Source organism: Cajanus cajan, chromosome 2 (assembly GCF_000230855.2).
Source record: "Cajanus cajan strain Asha chromosome 2, NIPB_CcT2T_4, whole genome shotgun sequence".
NCBI lineage: Eukaryota > Viridiplantae > Streptophyta > Magnoliopsida > Fabales > Fabaceae > Cajanus > Cajanus cajan.
The window spans coordinates 48,731,149-48,758,767 of record NC_138518.1 but is presented as its reverse complement, the minus strand read 5'-3'; the positions used below and the strand labels follow the sequence as shown (position 1 = coordinate 48,758,767).

At 34.8% G+C, this 27,619-nt stretch overlaps 1 protein-coding gene across 2 annotated transcripts; it reads left to right on the top strand.

Annotated features, from left to right (window-relative positions):
- The first annotated feature begins 1,895 nt into the window (after positions 1 to 1,895).
- On the top strand, positions 1,896 to 7,807 carry LOC109817991 (transcription factor PIF4). Of its 2 annotated transcripts, XR_002241400.3 has the most exons (10): positions 1,896 to 2,153; positions 2,844 to 2,939; positions 3,036 to 3,933; positions 4,018 to 4,116; positions 4,199 to 4,264; positions 4,594 to 4,659; positions 4,753 to 5,052; positions 5,151 to 5,277; positions 6,209 to 6,298; positions 7,494 to 7,807. XR_002241400.3 is itself a non-coding variant. In XM_020383362.3 (9 exons), exons 2-9 carry the CDS (start codon positions 2,863 to 2,865, stop codon positions 6,211 to 6,213), a joined length of 1,638 nt encoding a protein of 545 aa, XP_020238951.1. In that variant the 5' UTR covers positions 1,896 to 2,153; positions 2,844 to 2,862; the 3' UTR covers positions 6,214 to 6,520. The 2 variants fall into 2 exon arrangements, 1 of the variants encoding a protein (XP_020238951.1); XM_020383362.3 differs by lacking the exon at positions 7,494 to 7,807 and having other exon boundaries at positions 6,209 to 6,520.
- Positions 7,808 to 27,619: the final 19,812 nt, after the last annotated feature.

The window sequence follows — 27,619 nt, the reverse complement described above, 5'->3', positions numbered from 1 at the left end:
TACTCAATTATTGCTCATTTAATCAGTTTATAATTGTAGTCAAAATAATTCCCTGAATTAATATTTTTACTATTTAACTTGACTATTGATTAATTTACACCAATTACAAGGGGGTAAATTAAAAATATTAAAATATTTTTTTTTTCCAGTCTTATCCGATCATAAATTGTAACAATAATTTGTTGTATGCCCTTAAGGGGTACATGCCAGGAAGGGTAGTGCAACCATGCCCATGAAAAATGGAAACCTAAGTCAGGTCCACATTCGTTTGCAACACTACAATTTCTCACAAGTAGAACATTTGCTTTGGCAAAAAAAAAAAAAGAAAAAAGAATTAAGTAGCCACAAATTGATAATAATCTAATTACAACAATACACACGTGGATTAAATAAAATATGACAAGAAGAGTATTAAAACAAAACAAATCAGAACCAATAATATTATGAGATAGGTTCTTGGTGTTTGATAATTTGAAGGTGCATGAGAGCCACATCTTTTTCTGACAGCGTTGTCCCTTATCATTTCCCCAATGGAAACACAGCTTGTCACTGCCAAGTGGCACCATCCTCCACGAAACTTGAGATAGCACCCACCATGTGCTTGGAGCTTTAGATTTCCTTTCATTTTAAATATAACAACCAAACCCCAAATAAGCAAATTTGGAATTTTCATATCTTCATTAGATTAAATTAAACTCTTTTTTTTTTTTTTTAAAAAAAATTTCCGATTTTGAGCTTTATAAGTGAAAAAAAAAAAAGCCAATATGATGGTGAGAATAATCCTTATAAACTAAATCAAATTTCTTATTTCAATAGTTCTAAGACATGTTCCGAGATGCTAAGAATTTGATGTTCTCAAGTTTAATTTTTGTGTATTAAAATAATGTTTAATTAAAAGAAATTATACTTTATAAATATAGATTAATCATTAATTGTTAGCTATATAATAATACTCGGATCATGTACATAAAAAAATATTCTTCTAAAGATAAGGTAGCAATTAGGGATATAAAAAAAATTGTACTTGTTGTGGATATTTGCATATAAAATATGTTATAAGTAGAAAATAAATATTATAAATAAATACCTGAAAATAACAAGTAGAAGTATTTTCTATATTTATATGTTAGCTAAATAAGTATCATAATATGTGTATACTGCTAAATTTGTTTAAATTTATGTTGAAGTAATTTAACAATTAAATTTAATTTTTAAATTAAAAAATTTTGATTAATAAAATTGTGTATAATATTTAAATAATTTAAGTTTTGATTTTTAAACTATTATTTTTAAAAAGGTTATTAGAATAAGTAGAAATTATTATTAAAATATTCTTTAAAAAATATTTTTTAAAAATAAATATCCAAGATATTCGCAAATATTGATAAAATATATAGAAATCCACTTAATGAATATTTACACAAATATAAAAATAAGTAAAAAATAAATATTTATTTTAGAGAAAGGATACATGTATTCATATCATCCCATTAACATCCCAACTAACAATCTAGTTAACAACTTTTGATAAAATTATTTAATTCAGTAATTTATTTTATATATTTAATTATAATAATTCAATCATGAAATTAAAAATACTTATTAAGAACATCACGTTTATAACTTTTTATAAAATTTTAAAATTACTTAATATTTTATTACATAAATTTGAATTAAGATATAAGTGAAGTTGATAAAATATTTAGCTTTAATAATGTGATTAAAAACAGTTATGTTCCAATTCAAATTATCGTTTATATTCTTAAAAGTTAACGTATTTATTTGTGATTAAATCTCTTGAATTGTGTTTTCTTTTTAATTTTTATCGTCAATAGCCGTCAACTGGTCCCATGTTCATTTATTCCCATGTAGCCATGTTTTTCTCGCTGTTGAGAAGCACAAGCACCATTTTACCTTAGGAATTTTGCTCTCTCTCTCTCTCTCTCAATCTGCTGATGTCACTTTCTTTATTGCTGTTAAAAACTCTCCTATATACTTTGTTCTCACACTTGTAGAGATGAAGAGACAGAGAGAAAGAGGGAACAAACAAGGAGCTTCTGTTTCTAGTTTCTAGCTTCTAGCCTCCTTCTAAGCTCAACAAGTCAGAAAAAGAAAAAGAAAAAAAAAAAAAAACTGCCTTTGCCTTATCCCAGGTGGGGTTCTTTCTTCTTTTATGCTCCTTGTCCTAATGTGATTGCTGAAAATAATGGTAATAACTAAAATGAATCATGGGGTTCTCTTTTTTGCATGAAAGTGAAAAAAAGTTTCATCATTTTCTGTGTCTTTCATTTTAAGTGTTTTTCTTTGACTTAGTGTTTGCCTATGTATGAGACTTGTGGAGTTAGTACATCTTTCTGCAAGCTAGCTGCCTCAAATTTTGCCCAATTTGTTGGGTTTAATGTTTTGTTTGGATTCTTTTATTTCGTTGTTTTTGTTTCTCTGGGCTTGAAAATGTGCATGTACCTTCCAACTGTTAGTGAGAGTTGAATTTCCCTTTTGGGGACCTTGGAATTTGAATTTTTGGGTGCTTTATTTATTCATACTTCAGAATGGGAAAAACTAAAACCAACTTATGTTTCCATTTTATTGGTTTGCTTGCTCTCTCTTCTTCTAGTAAAGTTCCACACATGACCCACTCAAAGTCTTTCTCTTTTTATTTCTTTTTTCAATTTAAATATTTGTTTCTGCTTGTTTGATTATTCACTTTGCTGGTGTACATATTATTTTATTATGCTTTTGAAGGGTGTGCACAAGGAGTCAAAATCTGGCACTCAAAAGGGTCTTTGGTTTTGATTTTTCTATTCTATACAAAATTTAAAATTCTTTTGTTTTTGTGCCAACAGATAACTGATTTGGTTAGCCATGAACAACAGTGTTCCTGATTGGAATTTTGGGAGTGATTCCTGTGTCACCACCACCAATCAAAAGAAGGCCATGGGGTGTGTGCAATTTTTTTATGTCAAAGCAGAAAATACTGTTCTTGTCCAAAATTAACTCTGCTTAAATTGTAACAATCCATGTGGTCAATTCTACAGGGTGGACCAAGAACTTGTAGAGCTCCTATGGCAAAATGGCCAGGTTGTGTTGCACAGCCAAACACATAGAAAACCGGTTGTGAATTCGTTCGCACCGAGGCCAGTTCTGAAAAACTTTCAATCAAGGACTAGTGAGCCGTTTGGGAACTCAAGTAACTTGATTCAAGATGATGAGACGGTCTCATGGATCCAATACCCTCTCGAGGATACATTGGAACAAGAATTCTGTTCAAACCTTTTATCTGAACTGCCACACTGTGAAGTTGAGTCCTATAAGCAAATCAAGCCATTTGAAGAGGGAAAGTTTACCAAATTGGATGCCTCTAGTGCCCCCCATGTGACTGTAAGTTCACAATCACCTACTATGAAATCTTCCCCTTTTCAGGAATTCTCAGGAATTCCTATACCTGCTCCAAGATTCCATGTTTCTGATTCACCTCAGAAAAACAATAATGACTTGGGTGGATCATGTAAGGTCCAAAACTTCTCTCACTTTTCAGCACCCCTTAATGTTTCTTCAGCGTCGCCTAATGCACATTTTAGAGACAAAATTACTGGTAGCATGTCAAAAAATGAGATCAGAGAGGGCTCATTGATGACAATTGGTTCAAGTTACTGTGGTAGCAATCACATCCCCCAAGATCCAGATGCAAGCAGGGCATCAAGCAACGGTATTTGGACTGCTACTTTATCGGTTGAGCCTGAAGCTGATAGAGATGATGTGCCGAGAACAATTCCTCAGAGTGAGAAAGGGAAATCAGAGATGCTTGAACCAACTACGACGTCTTCTTCTGGTGGATCAGGTAGTAGTCTTGGAAAAACTTGTTCCTTATCCACCAGAAACCAGGGCCAAAAGAGAAAAGGAGTGGATGTGGAAGAATCTGAGGATCAAAGTGAGGTGAAGCCTCACTCTCTTTAGCTACCTTCGTGATTAGATGCTTTTATTCTTTGGTGCACTGAGCTATCACTTTATGTGTAATAGGAAACTGAACTTAAATCAGCAACTGGAAACAAGGCATCTCAACGGGCAGGTTCGGCTAGAAGGAACCGTGCTGCTGAAGTGCACAATCTGTCAGAAAGGGTAGGGGTTTTGGCACATTTCTAGTGACCTTAATTCTTGTAAACTTTATTCTTACAAGTGGCAGTATTTTTTATTAATGCAGAGAAGGAGAGATAGGATCAATGAGAAGATGAAGGCATTGCAACAACTCATACCTCACAGTAGCAAGGTTAGTGATCATAAATGAATGTGGACTGTACTGTCATAATATGTTCTTTGTAGACGCATTCAGAGTCAGATAAAGCTGCAATTGTGATTCTCTGACTGCTAGGCTTTAAAAAAGAAGAAGAAAGATAATAGTTGATTTTTAAAGGAAAATGAAAATCACTACTGCTAGGAGCTATACTTAGCACAAAACAAATGGACCTGATTTGCACATAAAATAATGTGTGAAGTAGTCAAGTGTAGAAGACAAAATGCAAGTACTTAAAGATTGATTCTTCATTTATGAGATTTAATCATAGTGGCTTAAAAACTTAGTAAGGGATGTGTGTGCAGACAGACAAAGCATCAATGCTGGAAGAGGCAATTGAATACTTGAAATCACTTCAGTTACAACTTCAGGTATATTTGAGTATTTGACACATAATATCTTGCATATAACAATTGTCTCACATTACTAACAATCAAATTAAACAATTCTGTTCTTGCTGCTAGCTAATGTGGATGGGATCTGGCATGGCACCAATGATGTTTCCAGGAATTCAGCACTATATGTCACAAATGGGTATGGGAATGGCTACACCTCCTTTCCCTCCAGCTATTCACAATTCAATGCAATTACCGCGAGTGCCGCTTGATCAGTCTGTGTCTGCATCTCAGACACCAAACCAGACATTAATGTGCCAAAATCCTATTCTAGGAGCCTTCAATTACCAAAATCAGATGCAAAATCCAGCTCTATCAGAGCAATATGCGCGTTTCATGAGCTATCACCTTATGCAAAATGCCTCTCAGGTAATTGGAAGTTTGGAACCCCTTATGCCTTCTTGAGAAGTTTCCCATAGTTTACCTATTGAAATTAATTTGCTTTGTATCTTGCTTTTGTCTTGAAGCCAATGAATGTATTCAGATATGGTCCCCAGGCAGTACAACATAGTCAAACAATGATTACACCCGGCAATAGCAGTGGAAACATGAGTGGAGCAGCTAATATTGATGAGGCTGTGAGTGGCAAAATGGGTAAGCCACTTACATTCTTCTCCTTGCTTTGGCTAACAACAAAATCAGGATACCACATCAATTATATGAAGTTGCACCTTTTGCCTGTTCCCGTTGGTAAACAGGTGGTGACAAACAGATGCTAACTTGTCACCATGTAGACAGCCAATAACTTTTTTTCTAAACAAACAATGGTGCTTTGACTACGTTGGAGACCCCGCATGACTAGTGATAAGCCAAAATATTGTGTACAAATAAGTGGGGAGAAATTCTCACTTTACAAGTCGTTTTTGTAAGATTGAGTTAAGCTTAATTTTACTTTCTTAAGATAGTATCATGTCCTATTGTAGCAATTATTGATTGTTTTTAGGTTTATCAGACCACCCACTACTGGGCCATTATCCAACCACCCCCAAATGTCCAGTCTTTGACATGAGATGTAGTAAAGAACTTACATTTACTAGTGATAAGATAAAAATAGTATATAAGTCGAGAATAATATTTACCTTAGAAGTTAATTTTATAAGATTGAATTAGGTTTAAACTCGTCTTCGTAAGAGACTAGAATAAAAAATAACTTATTTGAATAATTAATACTTGCTCTATAATTTATTCAAAATCGTTGTGGTTGATAACATTCTACATTGGTATATTACGTTGAATTTCGAAGTTGCATAGCTTTCTATGGATGGCTGAAAAAATTGTTCTCCTTTTTCTCTTATTAGTCAGACTTAGATCATCATTATAAGTTTCACATTGAATAGAACTTTTGAGTGTATAATTTGAGTACTACATCAACAAAAATTGGTCAACAACATTTCATGACATTATACAGTTTTATATTATATTATTCCTACCCTTTTATAGAAAAATGATTTTGCAGTTAAAATCCATTGTATCTTGAGGTTCTGATACTATAATTTTCATTAACAGTTCTTGTCATTGTTCACAGGTTAGTTAATTTAGAAGCGCCCTTACAAGATCCTACGGCATAACTAACAAGATAATTGCAAGATGATAGAAGCCCGTGTATGCTTTCACAGTATGTGTCTGCCTGCTCATTTATATATATATACATATATGTATGAATTTACCAGTGACTGTACAATATTGTTCAATTCATAACAAAAGCAACAAGAAGAATGGAGGAAAATTAAAATAAAATAAGAGTTATGAGATCTAGAGGTGAATACCTCCACAAAAATTGGTTTCTGCCGTGCAATGCTACAATAAATTTATTGTACAGAAATTAGTTTCAGTAAAAGTGGCTGGCTACCTTAAAACTAAAAGTAATACAGTTGTTCTTTTCTTATCATGCATAACCACTATAACAATTGCTTGGACACTGATATATGAAGGGTCCTCCTTATTTGATGTTAAATGGAACATAATATATTTGTGTGGATTTTCTTGTGCTGATGTGCATAAGCACAGTAAAGGCAGGGCAATAATTAGTAGTATGTCATCCACTTTGTTTAAAGATGTAATATTTAGTTAATGTGAAAGGACTTAAATTAAGATGCATCCCTAGCCTTAACATGCTAGCTTTAGATGGAGATGATTTATTCAACTAGATTAGGTCATCCTTTTATCCTTGGCTTACATGATGTCCTAGCCTCCTAGGGTGATTGCATGACCAAAGCACAATATTTTGCCAAAAGCAACATGTTGGGTGAGCATGCATAAGCTTGAAAAGGTTAGATGATGCATGATTAATTGCTCCTTTCTCTCTCTCAACTAGAACTAACTTAACATTTTTTCTGATGTCGTCAGATAGTAATTATTCACAGGTTGAATGCTGAACATTACAATTTTTACCTTATCCTGAAAAAATGTCATGAAAATTGAATATGTACCCTCCACTTTGTGTGTGATGCTTTTATCTTTAGTCAAGCTAAAATAAATATTGTTGGGGTGGTCCATGCATAAAAATTAAAGCTAGTCAACTAACTGCTAAAATTTGTATACCACTAAGTATTTGTACCAAGTTGTGTATCTTGTCATGGGGCCTCAAAAATAGACACTTGCTCAATCCATGACTTATTGCGGTCCCCTAGGAATAGCCATGATTGAAACAAACAATAATACCTAAGCAACTAACTCACACTTTAAAACCTTTGGTCATGGTTTTGTTACATATCATAATCCATACTTTATGACTCCATTTGCACAAGTCACCTCCAATTTGCTATGTTCCTTCTTCATTAGCTTCCTTTTTTTTTTCCCCTACTTTCCAGGTTCTTCCACCTTTAACTAATAGCAGTCCCTGAAACATCCTTAATTGGAGGGTTTGGATGGTGGAATCAACCATGAAAGCGCCAAGATATGCACCAAATTTGTGTAGTGTGGTGGCCATGCAATTTGTGTCTAATGGAGAGTTTTTGTTGTCTAACTTCGAGAAATTGTAGTAGACAGGTCCTTCATTATGGGCCAGTTTTGTTCTCAGCTCCTATGTCCCATCAGGTAGAGCATTTTCCACTGTTTGTAGATCTGGCAAGTAACATGATGACATAATTTTTTTTGGCAGAAATAGGCAATCATTGTGTCTCAATATCTCACAAGAACAATTATCTATCTTGCTTAATGGCATAAATTACTCCCTAATATAAGAAAAAAAAAATCCAAAATTCACGCTAACTAAGAGAATTACTTCATCGAGTAATTTCACTAATTCCATTTAAAAGATAACCTTTATTCTTACCCATCATTAAAACTACGATCAGCTTAATGGTAAAAGTTTAAGTAGTATTTACAAGATTTTTAAGTTTAAATTTTATAATTGTCATTGTAATCCATGTTAAATAAAAAAAATGAAAGTTTGATATATAAATAAGGATTAAATATGTTTTTCACCCCATAACATTCATCAATTTTTGCATCATAGTTCAATGAATTTTTGCATCATAGTAATTGGACAAATTTTATTTAGATTTTGTCTCTGAAACTTTTTATTAATAAAATTTTTTATGTTAAAAACCAAAATGTTAATGAAAAAAAAGGTTCAAAGACTAAATAAAAATCAAAGACTTAAATTAGCAATAAAAAAAAAATTTGTCCAGGAACTAAACAAAAAATATCAAAAATTCAGAAACTAAAAACATATTTAATTTTAAAAATAAAAATTATCATTAAAAATATAATTTCAATTAAATGAAAGGATATTTTAGAAATGATAACGTTAAATAATGTGAAGTTAGTTAACATTTATTTATACCCTGAACAATATATATATATATATATATATATATATATATATATATATATATATATATATTTAAAATTGGTGGGAGAATTAAGTATGAGATTGATATTTATATTTTTTTTCTCCTTTTTTTCACTAGAAACAATTAATGTCGATATGAGTTAATTTTCCTCACTAACAAACAACTAACATCGACATAAACAAACCAATAAACGTGTCTCTGTTAAGAGTCAAGACTCAAATGACCCGACATAATTTGGTTTTTTTGTTCCTCTTAAAAATGTTACTTGTGCAGTTGTCTACAATTAAGGCAATATATTATTAAAGTATTCTAATAGCATCCATATTCACAATGATTAACGAGATCAGAAATTGTCAGCATCACAATATATAACCCAGTTTTTTTTTTTTTGTTTTTATTTATTTTTTATTAAAAAGTATAATTTCTTTCTACTAAATCGGCCTCTAAAAAAGTGTGATAATTCCAACTGTAATTTTATATAAAAAATAGAAATTAAATTAAATTTTAATTAAAAACATAAATATCAAACTATGAGCATTTGATTGTTTAGTGAAATTATGTACGAAGTCCACTAAACAACGTAGGACTCACATGTCACGATGAATCTCAACTTATTGTTGGGTGAATATTTATATAAAGTATATTAAATAACATGGATCTTTAACTTATATTTAATGAATTTAATTTATTAATTTAGTTATTCCTTTGGTTTAAAACAAGTCAAGTTTAAGGGTATTTAAATGTTACTATTTTGAAATGGAAAGAGCAAGTTTTATATGAATTTCACAGTAAAATACTGTTGAAAAAGGTGTATCAGAATGTGTGTAATATTCCTGTTATTATTAACAATTACTATTCAGGCTTGCTCTAAGCATAAAATCTGCTCAGTTATAAAAGTAAGATAAAAGAAAAAAAGCAATGAAGATAAGGGCATCAAAGAGTAACTTTTGGTGAAGGAAAAAAAAACAAAGAAATCAAGGTGGAGAAATCTAACATATCTTGAAATAGTGTTAACTCTCATTCTTATCCTACACTTTGGATCACATGTGCCTTCTTACATAGGTTGAGTTAGTGATATGACATTCTTATCTTGAGTTCTTGAAACAACCATTGGTTTAAGTTGCTTTTAAAACGAAAATTCCACATTTTTTTTTCTCTTTTCCTTTGTAATAGGGGTGTGGTGTGGGGACTTTCCATGCTTGTACTTGAACTGCAAAATGCTATCAAATCCCACCACCATCGTGTTTCATTCCATATTCTCCCCATCAATTATCACAAATTTGATTCCTTATTCACGAGTCTTGATCATTTTTCCCACGAAAAAAAAGAAGAAGAAAAGAACCTGAATTATTATTTTTCTTTTCTCAAACATTGTCAACTTCCGAATGAGATTATGGTATATTTTTTCAAGATAGTAAAGCAAGTTGTGTGAAACATAAACAAGGAGAATGCCAATAAAGATAGTGATGGGACCCATTGGTGAAGATCTAAACAAAATATAATTAATTTAAGCCATCCAAATTGGTTGTATATGGACTACTTTTTCTTCTCTCTCTCTATTTACCCTACACCTATCTCTTTCTTGAAGTGGCAAGTTGGAAAAGGACTGATATTAACCCTTATAAAGTTGCATATATTTTTTAGGGGTTAAAAGATTATGTTGGGCTTATTTTATATCCACAAACTACATAAGAAAAATATCACTTTATGGTCTCTATGATCAATATCGAATCAATAACTGGAATCTTTGTACCCCACATGGCTAAGTTAACCAACTGCAAAATAATAATGCATGAATCTGAAGGTTTAACTTAATCATTGGCTTTCTTTCTCTAATGATGTTTTAATAATTGTTAAATCAATCAGGAGAAATGACTTCTGAAAATGAGTCAAAACTCAAAACATGTTCCTATTATGCTTAAGACATAGTCAACTTATCTTTAATTCTTTAGAAAATAAATGGCGAAAAAGTTGCAGGATTCTGTAATACTATAAGGAGAGTGATATACTTTGTCATGCAGTAACAAAATCTACTCTTACATTATACATTAGAATCTGCAAGTTAAACTCTTTTTTGATTCACTGAGAGATATATTTCACACACTATTTTCACAACCGTAATTGGCCAAAAAAATTCTAATTTGAATTATTTCAAATTATTAACCACTTATAAATTTTAATTTAAAAATAATGTTATATCATAATTTAAATTATTTATTATCAATTAAAAATATAAGTTATATATTTAAAATATCTATTTCTTATAAAATTTAATTATAATAATTTAAAAATACTTATTTATTTTGAATTATAAACTTCTCTATATAAATTAGAATACTATAATTATTTTGAATGGGAGTATTTTTAATTGTTATTATGAAATGATAGTGTTTTTAAATATTTTATTTGTATGAACGGTGTTTTCAGACATTTTCTTAAACTCTTCAATCTTTCAATTTATTCTTTTCATATTTATTTTTAAATTAATTTGGATACTTTTTTAAATTATCAATAATTAAAATTAATTTTTTTATCATAATACAAATTATTTATCATAAATCTAAAATACAATTTATGAGTAAATTTTTTTTTATTTAATACAATTTATATATCTAAAAGTGTTTATTTATTAAAAAATGAATTATATAAAATATATATTGTAACACCCTCTATCCCACATATTATATCAATAAAAATAAGAGACAGCAAAATGTTTCTTGAATAAAGACTTCATTAACAATTGAAAATAGTTCTTAAATTCTTTATATACATGATTCTCATTTGCTTCAAATGAAACAAATTCAAAAGCATAATTGTCTGAAAATAAAAAAAAATGCTAGACCAAAGTGGTCATCAAAACATTACATCAATCCAAAAACTAACAAATGATCCCAGACAAGATGAAATAAACCCATGTAAATATAATAACAACTCTTAAGCTATGAACTCTAATGTCACATATATAAGAGCTCGACCCTCACATATAACATAAGGCTTAAGCCTTGTTGTCAACATTGTGACACCCATTTACCCCAAAACGTTTATTATGAATATTCCTAGAGATACATTTCTTTTCAAAGGAAATTCAAAACTAAAAACAAACATTCTTGGGATAAAACACAAGGAAAACATAAACTAATTCACTAGCCTCAATGCCACACCAATCAAAGCAATCTGATCAAACATAAATCAAAGCTTAAGCTTCATCTCCAACAAATTTAAACTCTTTTACCTTATCAACTTCAACATATGTTCAACCCAAATAAGAATAATAGGAACAAAAAACATATGAGGAATGAGAATATATCTCAAACGTGTATAAACACACACACACACACACACACACACACACACACACACACACATAAGAAATATAGATAGTACTCTAACACAACATATCAATCATAAAATTATACACGTTCACCTCTTCAAGGACTCATGCAGCCTTATGCTTTTAATTCTATATGCATATGATACCAATACCCAAATATTGCCAAAGGTGTTCCAAATACGAGGTAGCCTACGAGCACATGGACCGAATCACCACTCTCTGATTGACCTTCTCAATCCATTCTATACTAGGAGAAGATCTATCAAGATACAGTTAGGGTATCATAGTGGTGCATGCTCACCTCCCATACTTGTTAGAGGATCCCCACAAAAATACCCCAAAGGCCAAGGTAGAAAATCATAGAGACTTTCTTGCATATATTTACTACCGCCTTTAAACAAAAATATGCATGAATGAATGGACACCAAACAACTTCATTAATAATAAATGACAATTATGCATATGTACAACACCAATGTCATTGTGTTTTCAGACCTTGGTCTAGATTTCTTCAAAAGATCAAGCTTTCGTTATACTTTTTCATCTCATCACCAACATCACCTCGAACACGCCAAGCATCTCAAATTTTGTACATCAAGTTCTCAAACAAAACAACACTTACATTTTATAATGTTCCCTTATCGCACACATTACACATAAGCATCTCATACCACACATTATCATCATCTCACATATCATCATTCACTAGCGTTTCAAACATTGCACAAAACATTCTCAACTCAAACATCAACATTTCATATCACCTATAGGCTAAAAGTTTAATAAACATAATTTCACATCTTTGTCACAACCCATTTGTCACTTATCCGCAAATATTCCTTCACACTTTCACTTTTTTAACTATTCATATAAGTATCTTAAATCATTCTCAAGATTATGTGTAACATTGTGAGCTTTAGAATTTTTTTTGTTGAGTTCATTTGATTATGTGTTATTGTTGTTAGTTGTTATATTTTATGTTGAGAAACATTGGAATCAAGGAATTCTTTATGAGTTTAGGTAGTTGAGAGTTTCTTTGGGTAGAGGTCCAATTTGACCTTGAAGGGAGGAGAATACAAGGTTTCTTTTGATATTTAAGCCTCAAAAGCTCATTTCTCAGGAAAATTTAGAGAGATAAGTTAAAGATAAGAACTCTAATTCTTGAGACTTCTTCTTTCTTCCTTAGCCCTCCCCGAAGTTTAGTTGATTGATCTTTGTTAGATTCAAGGTGTTGGAGAACCTTGAATCTTGCCATAAGGATCTTGGTGTGATTTAGGTGTTTAAAGCTCTTATTTCTTCTCTTTTTCTTCCCCCGTTCACTTTGATTTTGAGGTAATGGAAGTTATAACTGAATCCTTGTTGATTTTTGAGGTTGTGCATTGTTAGATTTCATTTAGATATGGCTATACTGGTTGAATTTTGATTGAAGGTTTAAGATTGGAGTTTGGTTTCTTATGAAGCATGTTGAGAGAATTTGATGATTTGATTATTTTGTTGGTTGTTGAAGTTATTACTGAAAATGAGTTGTGGATGATGTAAATATAGGATATCTTGTGTTGCATGTTTGGTTTTGGATGAATTTTAAGTGGATTGAGCAAAATCATGATTCTGCCAAGTGTAGATTTCATTAACGCATTAGGCATGCCTTCATGACTCCATATGTGGCTCACATTAGAAGCTCCCTATCTCACTCACGTCAAGCGTGGGATTGGTGACATCAGGTGTGGTTAGGGAGAAGTCCTTGACTTGGTCACATCGATCGTGATTTGAATGCCGTCAAGAGTAAGGAGAGAGAAATGTCTATGACTTTGTGAGATTAGGCCCTAAGTTGAGTGGCACCCAACATGGCCAAGCCAAAACTCTCTACCTAGACGACACTAGGCACCAATATGGTGACATCAGGTGTGAGCCTTTGCCTGAGAAAAGGTTAGGTGTGGAACTTTGTTATGCCAAGCATGAGGTCCCATGGGCCTCTACCTTATCCACATCGGGCGTGAGTTGTATAGCGTTGGGTGTGGACGAGGTAGAACCTCGATGGCACTAGGCATTGGGTGTGTGGCGCCAAGAGTTGGTTGCTTGATAAAAATTTGTTGTGTGATTCCCTAAATGGTGAATATGAATAAAGTAGTGCTTTTTATTGCATGTTGTAAATTAATAAATGTTATTCTTACTATACACATTGATCTAGGATGATGTTTATAGATGATATCTGGTTGAAATTTGAGTTGAATTGTATGTTTATCAATTGAGTAATTGTTGTTAGGTCAAAAGGTGATCTTAGTTCCCTTAGCCATAATGTTTTAATGATAACAAACATAGGCACTTTCTTTGAGAAAAGTTTTTAAAACATTCAATAAGACAAATGCTCTCTATAAAATGAATATACTAAGACAATCTGTTATCTTGGTATAAGTGTCTAGAAATTGAAATGCTTCATCTACAAGACATTTACTCTGAATTAATATCATTTATGATGTATGATAACTAAACCAATCTTTGCGTGCAATATTCCTTAACAAATTGAAGCAAAACAACTTCCTCGGTACTTACAATGAAAAAAAAGGAAGGAAGACATATTTTATGTCAAAAGGAGACAAGTTAATCTTGTGGAGCATGAAAATCTTCAAAAAAAAAAAGAGGCTATTTTTAATTGACACGCACCATGACTCCATTTTTTTGGTACCTAAAAGGTGATAAGTAGCTTCCTTGATCAAATAAGAAGTGACTATTTGGTGAAAGTATTTTATGCAAGCATTCAATACACCAATAAATACTTCTCTCCACAAGGAATGAAGATGAAATGATCATCTTCATTGGAGCACTATAAAAGAAAGCTTGAAGCTAAAAAAGAAAGAGATGACAATGTGACAAAAAAAATTAAAAGATCAATTTTTGTATAAATTATACTCTTTCTTTCTGTAAAAAGTCTTTGCACCTAATTGGTTGTATCACGTCTTATACCTAGTAAACAAAACAATATAGTTATCTTACCCAACTTTAACTTTGTGTTATTGTTTTGAGCTTGAATGTACTTGATCGTAAAAGAATACTTATTTCTTTGAGCTTAGAGAGGCTTGACTGTAAAATAATACATGTTGCTTTGAGCCTGGAGAGACTTCACTGTAAAAGAATACTCGGTTGTTAAATCTTGGAAAAACTTTATGTTGAAAAAATACTTGGGTAGTTTCTTGAAGATGTAAGTCAAAGAATACTTAGGGTTGAGCTAGAATTGACTTGGTAAAAGAATACTTGTATCTTTACATAAGATAGAGGAACTTGATCTGGTTAGATCAAGAACTAGACGTAGTCTCGATGATTGAGACGAATCAATATATAAATACTTTGTGTTTAGTTTCTAATCTCTTCGTCTACACTTCTTCACAAGTTACTACTTCATTATTTCTAAAAAGTTTGAGTTTTTGATTGACATTATTCAACCTCCCCTCTTCTAGTGTCTATCCTTTTTCCACAACTATGTTGGATATGCTTGATTTATGTTGTATATTTTTTAGATGTTGATGTTGAGAATTCTTAATGCATGATGCTGAAAGTTATGTTGATTAACCTAGGCTTAGAGGAGAGGCTGCTTTATAGTTGCATATCCATTATGAGGATATTGTATTATAGTGCTCTGAGAGATAATTTGTTGAAAATCCTTCTTGGAAAGTTGATCCTTGAATAGGACAACTAAGTCTCCTCTAGGACCTTAGTTGATGTTGTATATGGGCTAGGTTAAGACTTATTGACTATAAGTGACCACAATATAAGGGACATGTTGAGCTATATTAATTACAAGCGAATCAATTTTTGTAAAGTACAAAGTCGGGGGCATAGTCCCTAATTGAGTATTAAAAGGTGTAGTATTTGAAGGGTAGTCCGTGAGCTAATCCCATAGAAGGCTTAGTTATGTTAGCTAATGTCGTAGTAGACTTATATCCAAGTTGTTTTATCCTAACAAGAATACTATACTTCCTATTTTAAGTGGCGACATCTCAAAAATCATGTAGTGGGGATTGATATTTCAGTTGGCTATTGATCTAGTCGATGTAAAAGGATTGAATTATTGGTTCGGTAGGGTCAAGCTACTTAGACTACTTGCTTGTGTTGCTTTGTTGAAGGATACATATGTTATGTTGATAATGTTGATTGAGTTGAATGTTGAACTAAGATTGACATATTAATATATTACTATGGTTCATATTTTCTATTGGCTATGTTGATTCTTTGAACTCTAGTATACCCTTGTTTGTTTCCATGTGGTTGGACTACGATGATCAGGTTTGAGGATGTGTGCAGTGGAGGCCATCAAGTAGATGGTGGCTTTTGATGTTATTTTGTTGGTGCTACTTTTGTGTAGCCTCTGTATAGACATTGCTTAACCGATAACTTATTTTATACATTTGGCATTCACTGGATTGTTGCACTTATATTGTTTTATACTTGTATGGTTGTTTTACACTTATATGCATGTTATATAGTACATATATATATATATATATATATATATATATATATATATATAATCCCAAGTATTTAGTCATTTTTTGTTGCTAGTTGTTAAGTCGTTTAATGTAGGGACCTTAGTGAATTGTTACATTAAGCATTTAAAGGATAAAACAACCCATCATTAATCCTCATAAACTATCTTTTCTTATCTTAGGCTTCTATGATAATATATGGTTTAAACATGATATCTAGAGTTATACTTATGATATCAAGTTGATCTAAATTTTATTAGAAGGGTATAAGACAATTATATACAACTTCTATGTTCACCTCAAGAGTTTATTTTACCTTCTACTATTTTTTAAAATTACAAAATCATTGTGTATAAACTTAAATTTAATAGTTTGACCTTTGCTACTAATTTGATCATATCATGATTTATATGCCTTCTTTTTGGGTGATTCTAGCACTATTAGAAATCTAACATTCAATGCTACAACTTGCATGAACAAAAAGAAACTTGATTCTATTATGTAAGACTTCTCTCAAGGCTTACAAGTTACAAATGTTACTTTTTGCACACAAGATGTGTGGCTCATCTTATGACTCACATAACTCGGTCATTTCTTAGCATTTTTATGCAATTCTTAAGTCTAAATTGTAGTATCAAATGTTTACTTTCCAACCCAATAAATGGAATTTTATTTGGTTAATCCACAGAGATAAGTCACTTAAATACTAAGGCATGTTCATACGAAAATTTTTCAGAATCAAACAAATCACACTAAACCCCCAAATTATGCATACAACCTTAACTTTCGAAAGAGACAAAATGAATAATCACAATTCAAGAGATTCATCATCATACAACTACAACAATCTCAAACACCATACATCTCATCAAATTCATCAAAATAAACCCCAAGGAGACTTGGGGATTGCCTCACAATCCACACCCCACATATGTGCCCACAATATGAAACATTCTCATTCCCTCACTTACATTAGATGGGGACCTCCAATGCTCAGGCACGATCTTCGTTGTTCTAAGGCTACTCCATGCTCTTATTGGGGTCCTCCCAAATCCTATTGTTACCAAAGTCATAAATTCCCAAGCTCACACAAAGGAGACCTTCCTTGATAGCTTATACCATAATGTACCATTCACATAAAACATTTTTATACATATGATGCATGTCATACAAGACTTAATTCTCTATACAAATAATATTATCATCACAAGTACACGTCATTCATACATCTCATATTACACATCATTGCTAGACACTCATGCCCAAACTTTCAACCCATGTGACCATCACATGGTCCACACACATAAATACATCACATCCCCATTAAGTATACCTCCATTTATCACACAAGCAAGTTAAAAATTAACCTTAGCTACACACTTAATTCACCCTTTATTCACTATTATGTCACCATTGATATTAGATATCATATTCATAGGTTGAAAACAACTAAATCACCTCAACACCTCAATAAAGAAGCCCTTACTTGCAAATAGGGTGGCACCCAACAAGGAATGCCTTGAACCTGATGCCAGGCCATAGAGAGCACACATTGCTCTCTAGAGGTCTTGTGCTTGGCGTTATGATTCTAACACCCAATGAATAAACACCAATGAGCCATTGGAGCTCCAGCATCCAACATTCTCTAGCTTGACAAAGGATGAGGGATCTCTAACATGAACTCCTATGGCCTTTGCGTTCTCCTCTTGGAGGTCTTGAGTTTAGAGAAAAATGAAGCGTAAGAATAAGCCTAAGGTGAAAATTGAAGCTTAACTCCCTTCAAAAAATCCTAACCTACACTTATCCCTTTGAGTTGAAAGATTAACCTCAAGTTAAATATGCATTCCTTTATAATTAAAATAATTAAACATAACCCCCAAAATAATTTTCATATAACATAATTAATATATCTTTCACAAAATCTTTTTTAAAATACATCTTAATTATTTTCAAAATGTCTTTCTTTATTATATAAAATACACTTGATTATTTTAAAAGCCTCTATAATATTTTATAAAACACCTTTAATCAATTAAAAACAAAGTTTATTATGTTTGAAAAACTTAGGATGTTACGTATTTGTATCTTGTGCATTGGACAAGTTAAAATAATGGTTATAATTAGTATTTTAACATGTGTGATGCATATGATTATTTCTCAAATAAATACTAAATATGTTAAAATTTTATGAATTTAAACAAAAAAAAATGGTAGAAAGGGAAGGCACTAATTATTTCACGAGATTGTAGATACACTTCATGATTTTTCTATCATTACACTACTTCTCTTAATTTTTTGAAAAATATTACACTCACACTCATTAGACATTATATTAACCTCATTAATTATTAGAAACATATTGCAATGTATCTTTTGTAAGGGATGTTGTTGTAAGTAGGGATAATAAAATAACCCACAGCTAAGGATATCTACAGCTAAAACCTACTATGAATTTTAAATGAATAATTAAATGAGTATCCTTTTACTAAAGATATGGGGACAAGTAGTAAGTACTGATGGCCAATATCCATACTTAAAAATACTCTTAATTATATATAAATTAATTTGACTTAATTTATTTTTAATATTAATATATGTCATAATTATTTGTTTTTAGTACAAATATATGTTATAATTTAAAAAAAAAATATTTTGTTTTTTTTTCTTACATTTTTATTTAAAACTTTACATTGTAACAAATATCAACGATTACCCATAGATACTTGAAAATATATACAAAATTAATGAATATCCACACTAAATAGAACAGGTGTAGAAAGACTACTACTTGCCGCTGTTCCACCACATTGTTATTCTTAGTTGTATATGTTGAAAAAAAAAAGAGTATTATGCAATCTCGCAAAATATTAGGAGAATGCTAGCATGGTTTACTTTATATATATATATATATATGTATATATATATATATATATATATATATATATATATAGTTATAATTATCCAATCATAGATTTGACATATAATTAAAGAGTTTAATAGACATATACTATTAGTTTAAAATGTAATAATTAAAAACTAGTTACTAAGGCATGACTTTTAGGATAATCTTTATCAAAGTAAATAAATTTATCATATATAATAGAATGTAATTAACTAATAGTGTAAAAAGAAAGTGCATATCCATGTTTTGTCTAATTGAAAATGATTGAATTTTGTAGTTACTTTAAAAGCAAATGTACAAGATGATTTCTTATTGATTTGTGTTATCAATAACAATCAGATTCTAAAATAATAGAATAAACTCATATACAAAAACAATGATTTAACGAGGTTCAACAATATGCCTACATCCTCAAGAGCAAAACGATTGTATTTCTATTAGTATTAATAAGAAGTAAGAATACATCAAATATATATAAAAACTAAGACAATCTTGCTTTGCTCCACCGACCTAATTTGTTTGCAATCCAACAAACATGCAACCCGATTTACTCGACTTTACTCAGTGTGTTTACGCTCCAGCATCTACCTATGGATTCTATATATGAGTCATGCACAACAATTTTCATCTTGGTGAATATCAAGTCCCTTAGGAGATAGCAACAAGAATCTTTCATATGTCTCTTAGGTCGGGGGTTACATTTGTCTTTAACATTGGGAAAGTTTAACAAGACTAATCAATGCTTGAACTTATCAATGGTTACTGTAACGACCCACCCTAGGCCGTCACATCAATAACCAACCAAAATAAAATAATATAAAATAAAGAAAATAGAGCAAAAGCCAGCTACGCTAGAGTGTAAAAATTGTTTCATAATATCAAACATAATTATATCAGAGTCATTTTCAGTAAAATTATACAGTAATCCAATAGTAACATCATGAAATATAAGTTAGACACCCTAGGTGCTGTCGCCACCGGCCCGAAACGGGCTTTCGGCATTCGCGAATGATGGTTGGACTCGTTTATTTGTTTAAAAAATATGGTTTGCTAGAATGACTTATTCTCAAACTGAGACCTCGTCAAACGAGCAATTTTATTAAAATGATTCACCAATCCATATTAATCCCAAGCGGGACCCTCCATGGATCAGTGGTTTTCGCAAAAGGAGGGGTTCATGGAGTCGCCACCAATGTTTTACTCAAAACATTGGAAAAAGGGATAAGGCAATTGATTTTATAAATCAACTTCGGCCATTACAACCAGAGTTGGGTAAGGGAGTCGGTTACGCGTGGGGAAGGTGTTAGCACCCCACAGCGCCCCTTTCGGGTTCCCTATGACAGATTATTTCTAAAATAATAGCGCAAAAATTACTAAATTACCCCTATTTATTCTAAGCAATTATAAATTAACTATCTACATGATGACAGTTTAAATATGCACACAGAAAGCAGTAAAAGGAAGGATTTAAGAAGAAACCTTTGAAGCGTGCTTTTATATATTTCGTAAAACTGGGAAGCTTTTTGGCGTTCCCTCGCTCTACAAGCCCGCTCGCTCCCTCCTATAAAATTTTAACTACGGAAATCCGGAGGATTTCCCTTCGACTAGGTTCGATCCTCAAGCAAAATGGCTCGAGGCTCAAGAACTTCGTCGGATCAACTCTCCGAGTGATTTCTAGGGCAGAACACTGCTCAAAAACCCCAGAATACTCAAGGAGAGGGTTGAAACTATGTTCCAAAGTGTCAAATGACGTCCAATTGACGTCATATTTATAGGGAATAGGCGCAATACGGGCTACAGAATCAATACGGCCGTATTGAAATTTTTGAACTTCAATACGGTCGTATTGAAGTTCAATACGGCCGTATTGAAATTCAGAAATTTCAATGCGCCCGTATTGAGTTCACTGCGGCTGTATTGAAGCTTCAATACGACCGTATTGATTGCAGTACGGCCGTATTGAAGTTTCAGAAACTTCAATACGCCGTATTGAGTTCACTGCGGCCGTGTTGAAGCTTCAATACGGCCGTATTAAGTTTAGTACGGCCGTATTGGGCTTCATTCCCTCCACTTCCTTATTTTAAGCTACTCTAAGACCTCTAAATCTACAGATAGCCATCCTATGGTCTTCTAGGAGTCCTTCTGGCTGACTTTCCTTCGATCTTTGAGGGTCTTCGAGTTTTATTTCCGACCCGGACAATTTTAGGGGTCTACAGCTGCCCCCCCCTTTACTTAGTCGGACGGCCTTTTGGTGTACCGGCTGACAAGTAAAGGAGTTGACCCAATTGTCCGGGTGATGCGCCGACCTTCTGACTTGTAGCGTCTTCCGGTGGAAAATTGTCGAGTAGCCTCTCCAGGTTTTGCTTTGCTTGCTGCCCAAGCTGGAAGCTGTGAGTACCGCCTCTCCAGGCTTAGCTTCACTCTTTGTTCGAGCCGGAAGCTAAGTACCCTTGTGACAACGGTAGCAGTGTGAGTTTCGCCTCTCCAGGCTTAGTCTCGCTCTTTGTTCGAGCCGGAAACTAAGCACCTTTGTGACGACGGTGAGCAGTGTGAGTTTCGCCTCTCCAGGCTTAGTCTCGCTCTTTGTTCGAGCCGGAAACTAAGCACCTTTGTGACGACGGTGAGCAGTGTGAGTTTCGCCTCTCCAGGCTTTGCTTTGCTTGCTGCCCAAGCTGGAAGCTGTGAGTACCGCCTCTCCAGGCTTAGCTTCACTCTTTGTTCGAGCCGGAAGCTAAGTACCCTTGTGACAACGGTAAGCAGTGAGTATCTCCTTTCCAGAGATAGCTTCGCTCATTGCTCGAGCCGGAAGCTGCATACCTCCGTGTTTGTGACGACGGGGGTAGCGTGAATATCTCCTTTTCAGGGATTTGTGATGATTTTGTCTCCACAGTCCACGATGCTGCTTCGACGGTTGTTTTTTCGATTTTTGTGCCACTGAGGGCTGGATAACGCAGGGATCCGTCTAGGGGATGTGCAGTTACTCATAGGTTCTTGTGTCCCATCTTTCCATTGCGTAGTTGGTGCCCACTGGGGAATTTCTGATTCCTTTGGGGTGCAGACACAAAGATGCTCTTTCTGATGTGAGCGGTGCCTTATGATTGGCTGACGTCCTTTCGACGTTTGGTGGAGTATCCCGGTTATCCTTATTCGGGTGTCTCTTTTGGTTTTCTGATTTTGCTGCCTCTGTGTAGGCTGTTATCCACTGGGGGATTTTGTCGTTGATTTTGATTAGCCTCTTCTGTTAGGCATATCACCTTGATGTTCAATGATTGGCTGAGAGCCAGATTCCACCTGGGGAATGATTATTGATCTTTTTATGATTTTTTCTTTTGAAGGAGTGCCTATTGTGTAGGCGACTGGGGATTTGGGGTTCAGTGTTCGGCTGAGTGCCGGATTCCGCTTGGGGAATATTTATTGATATTTTTTTGATTTTTTCTCTTTTTGCAGGGATGCCTCTGAGTAGGCGATTGGGGAATGAGGGATCTTATGTATCCCAGAGTATTATTTAGGAAGCCTCTACAGGCTTAGCCTCACTCAACACTTGAGTTGGAGAGCTATCTTCACTGAGGAAGTTTAAGTCCTTTGACTTGGATATTCTGCTTGGGAGATCGTACTTCCATTGGAGATTTTGACGATCTTGCTTGATAGTTCTTGCTGGGGATTTTGAATCCAAGAGCATGAGTTGAGGTTCCTTCTGGGGAGTATTATTTCTGCGAGCCTCTCCAGGCTCAATTATTCTGTTTACTGAGGAGTATTGTTTCGGCAAGCCTCTCCAGGCTCAGTTATTCTGTACAAACTGATGAGTATTGTTTCGGCAAGCCTCTCCAGGCTCGGTTATTCTGTGCAATCTTTTTGTTGGATTTTCTATATCCTTGCCTTTTTTCATTTTCGGCTTTTTCTGTATTTTGCCTTTTCTTCTGATTTGGCTTTTTCTGTATTTTGCCTTTTTTATGTTTTTGGCTTTTGCTGTACAGAATTTAAATTGCTAGAGAATTTAAAATCAAACAGTGGAAATTTTCAAAAGATGGGACACAGCCCAAACAAACTAAATACATAAATTAAAGGAAGCAATTCGGTCTTCACTCATCGGCCGGCGGATCCTGAGGAGGAGTGGGGTAGTGGCTATGAAGCCAGACTGAGAGGTTGTCGAACCCCTGCACCAAGCTGTCTAGTCGAGTATCGGTACTTTGCTGCCATGTACCGACACTATGCTGAAAAGCATCGAATCGCGTGTCGATGCTCTGCTGAAAAGCATCGAATCGCGTGTCAATGCTTTGCTGTAGTGTGTCAAAGCGGGCGTCAAAGTATCCCCTGTCCGACCGTGATGTGCTAGCCTCTGGCTGCGGGGCGTCGCCTCCCTCAAAGTCGAGGTTGTTGAGGAGGTCGTCGAAGGTCTCGAGACTATCTACTCGCACAAACCCCCCTCCTGGCGATCTAGCGATGATCTTCATGTTAATCAGGGTGGAGGCACCAATCAGCTTCGGCGCCAATGCCCCTGGCTCTGCACCATCGGGACATCCCCATGTCTCCGCCAGCTGTGAGAGGAGTGGGGCAACCAAGATGTACCCCTGTCTGGACTCTCCTCCCTCTCGTACCCCAAGCTTCTTCACGTGCTCGAGGAAGAAATATCCAGGATTGGCCTTCCGGCCGGTGGCCATGCAATATAAGGCCAGCAGATCCGGCCGTGTAATCGACTCCGGACTCTTGGACCTGCCATGAATAGTACTGGTGAGGATCTTGTGACAGATCCTAAGAGCAGTCGGGAGCCGGGAGCCCTTCACCCCTGAATGATAATCCCGTCGGCCAGTGAGCAAACTCCACATCTCAACCGGAGTCCACTGATCAGGCCACTCGCATATGGCATCTCGGAATGTCAGCTGATCAGTGCGGCTGAAAAACCCTGCCTGGACGTTGAACTCGTCCAACGTCAGCGAGCGGTATCCTTCATTCATCCAGAAATCCACCGCGCAAACATCCTCCCCATAGCTGTTAGTCGACTCCGTGACGCCGACTGTAGCCAAGAACTCCTTCGTGGCCGTCAAATATAGCTGGGATGGTGGATTAAGGAGAAATCCCCATCCTATGGCGTCGAAGTAGCTCCTGACATCATTCTCCAAGCCCACTGCTCGGAGAAGCTCAAAGTCGAGCACCCTTGACGGCTCGATGGTGAACGTCTCTATAAGCTGTAGCCGGTCTCGGTGTCGATCTGTCATTACACGTCTGGCCGGGGCTCTCTGCCTTTTGCGAGAAGATTCTGCCATTTCTGATAATCTTTGTAGGAATGCACTCACAAGCAAGGAATGTGGAGAAAGAAGAAAGGTATGCAAAATGAGGGAGGGGAGGTCTTATTTATAGGCAAAATTCCGCCAATACGGCCCGTATTGGATTCAATACGGCCGTATTGGCCTTTCCGTTGATGTACAAAGTTTACAATCAATATGGACCGTATTGGATTCAATACGACCGTATTGGGGTTCAATACGGGCGTACTGGATTTTAATACGCCCGTATTGGAGTTGAAACGTTGTACTTAACGTTAACTCCAATACGACCGTATTAATACCAATACGGGCGTATTGGATTTTTCTGATTTTTGATTTTTGATTTTTGATTTTTGATTTTTGATTTTTGATTTTTTTTTTTTTTTTTTTTTTTAAGATAAACAGAGAATAAGTGATCTTCTAGTACACCTATCATCTGTATGCATGTATGCAAATGAGATGCACCTAATTCTATTTGATTCAGTTTTTCAAAAGAATTAATTGATGCGTTCTTTGTTTGGATCTTGCCATTCCTCCAGACGGACTGTGCTCTGCCGATTTCTGTTACCGAGGAATGATGCATATTTGATTTTGGTGTCATCAACCAAATGATTCTTCCCTTTCTTTAGAAGATGTGTCAACCCTCCTATTGACCACTATATCTCCATGTTTCCACAAGATTATTCAAAAATCGTTTGGGACAAGAGAGAAAAGAAGGAAAGGATATATTTTCAAAGGTTTGTGTTTTAGAGGGGATTATTTTATTTTAAAAAAATGGTTTTTGTAAGAATGGCTGGCCATGGTAGGCTTATGTGTTTAGGCTTGTTCGATTAAACACTTATGAGGTTAAGCACATCTTTGTTATTAATGATTGTGTTTTGACAACTTGGATAGCTTTTCTTGAGCCCCTTGTTGAATTCAATTGATGGTACCATCATGGATTTATTTTGTTTTTTTTCTTTTTTTTGACGGCCCTAACTTTTGCCTAAAACACCCATTTGTGATGTCTTAGCGGGCTTTTGTTTTTGTTCATTATTTTGTAACCCTAATTTTTGCCTAGGTCACCCTTTTGTGTTCCCTGCCGAGCTTATTATCTTTAGGATTTCTTTATCCATGATGGCACTTATTGAGGCCAAGAAAAGGTGCTCCAAGCTATCATGCATATTTCCACATAAAAATGATGCGGGTTTATTGATTATTAAGACGATTTTAACCTCACTTATGTTTATTCAAACAGGGTTAAATAACGCGGTCTAGAATTTTATTGCAAGCGAGAAAAGAAGCAATAAGAAATAATAATGAATGATTTTATTATAATCATAGTGGAAACATGTGCCCTATCGAGGCTCGGGGGTCGGGCTGTCCCCGAGGAGTGATCTCTAATAGTCACTGAATTTACACATCCCTATTAGAAGGAGAAAAGCATTTTGACGACGACGACCGGCCTTGACGCTTGTGAACCGGTCTTCCTAAAGATCTGGCTTAAAGAACGTCGAGAAGGATCTTGGTTTCTCTTCGTCCTTTGATCTTTATAAGGGTTGTATCCTAACCCTTGTTTCCCCGGATTATCCTTGATAATGGGTAGCTCCGGGATTCCTTGGGAGTCCTTGCCTAATCCTTGTCCTGGCAAGTATCCGTTCTTGGTGAGCATATGAGCTACCTTCTTCATTTCTCGGGGAAACGTTTCAACATTGGCAATTTCCAATGCTTGGAAGGCGGTTTCCAAAGCTTCCTCTGCTGCATCCACATAAGGTATGGTGGATGGCTTGCTGATGAGTATGTCATCTTCAGCTTGCATGGTCACCAGCTTGTCACCCATTATGAACTTGACTTTCTGGTGGAGCGTAGAAGGAACAGCTTTCGCATCATGAATCCAAGGTCGGCCGAGGAGACAGCTGTATGCGGGAGTGATGTCCATCACTTGGAATTCGACATTAAAGATAGTGGGTCCAATTTGGATTGGAAGATTGATCTCTCCCACCACTTCTCTTTTAGAACCATCGAAGGCTCGAACGATCATGTTGCTCGGGCGCATTTGGACTCCCTTGATTGCCAATTGCTTGAGCGTTCTTTTTGGCATCACATTCAAGGAAGATCCATTATCTACCAAGACTTTAGCGATGTGATACTCCTTGCACTTTATAGAGATGTGCAAGGGCTTGTTGTGGTTTGATCCCTCGGCGGGGATTTCTTCATCGATGAAGGTGAGGTGATCATTAGCCTTGATGTGACTAACAATCCCCTCAAACTCGTCTTGGGAGATAGTGTGCGACACGTATGCCTCGTTCAAGACCTTCGACAGAGCTTGCCGATGCGGTTCGGAACTTAGGATCAACGACAACAGCGTAATCTTTGCTGGCGTCCTATGAAGTTGATCCACGATGGAGTACTCGCTCTGTCGGATAAACTTTAACAGCTCGTCTGTCTCCTCCTTGGATTCTTTATTTTCCTCGGTTTTATCTTTTCTTTTTCTTTATTCTTGGGAGCTTTATCATGAAGATCATCGGGAGTGTAGATCCTGCCACTCCTAGTCATGCCCCCAAGTCCAGCGATGTTAGAGATATCGCTGTCGGCAGAAAGGTGGATGTCGTATATCCACGGCACAGCCTTATTTAATTCGTAGGGGAAAGGTCTTGGAGCAGTGATCCTTAACGGTGTCGGACCTTCCCCTTTGTTTGTCTTGATTACCAACAACGGAGTTGACGTGTGTTCGCTTGACGCGGTTGTTGGCTTGCATTTAATAATGAACGGCGTGCGATCCATCTTGAACATACGCATCGATTATTTCTTTCTTTTTATTAATATTTATTAATGAATTACTAGGAGGGATGTATGAAATGCAAATCTAGATCCCTCCATGATCTTTGATAAGAATGCATGATATGAGATGATGACGCTGAATATGCATGCATTGTGTTTATTCAACTAAGCATTATCATGTTTTTAGGATGTTCCTAAGATGATGCATGATATTGCTTGGTTTGGATAAATATCATTATTTTTTTGATATTTTGTATCTTTTTGTATTTTTGGGTGAAAAGGGAAACTACCTATATGAATGCAATGAAGGTAGATGTTAACACCATGTACTTAGAAGATCCTTATTCCTATTTATTATTTTTTATTTAAAAAGAATGTTGTATGTTTAAAAGGTGCAATGTATGCTC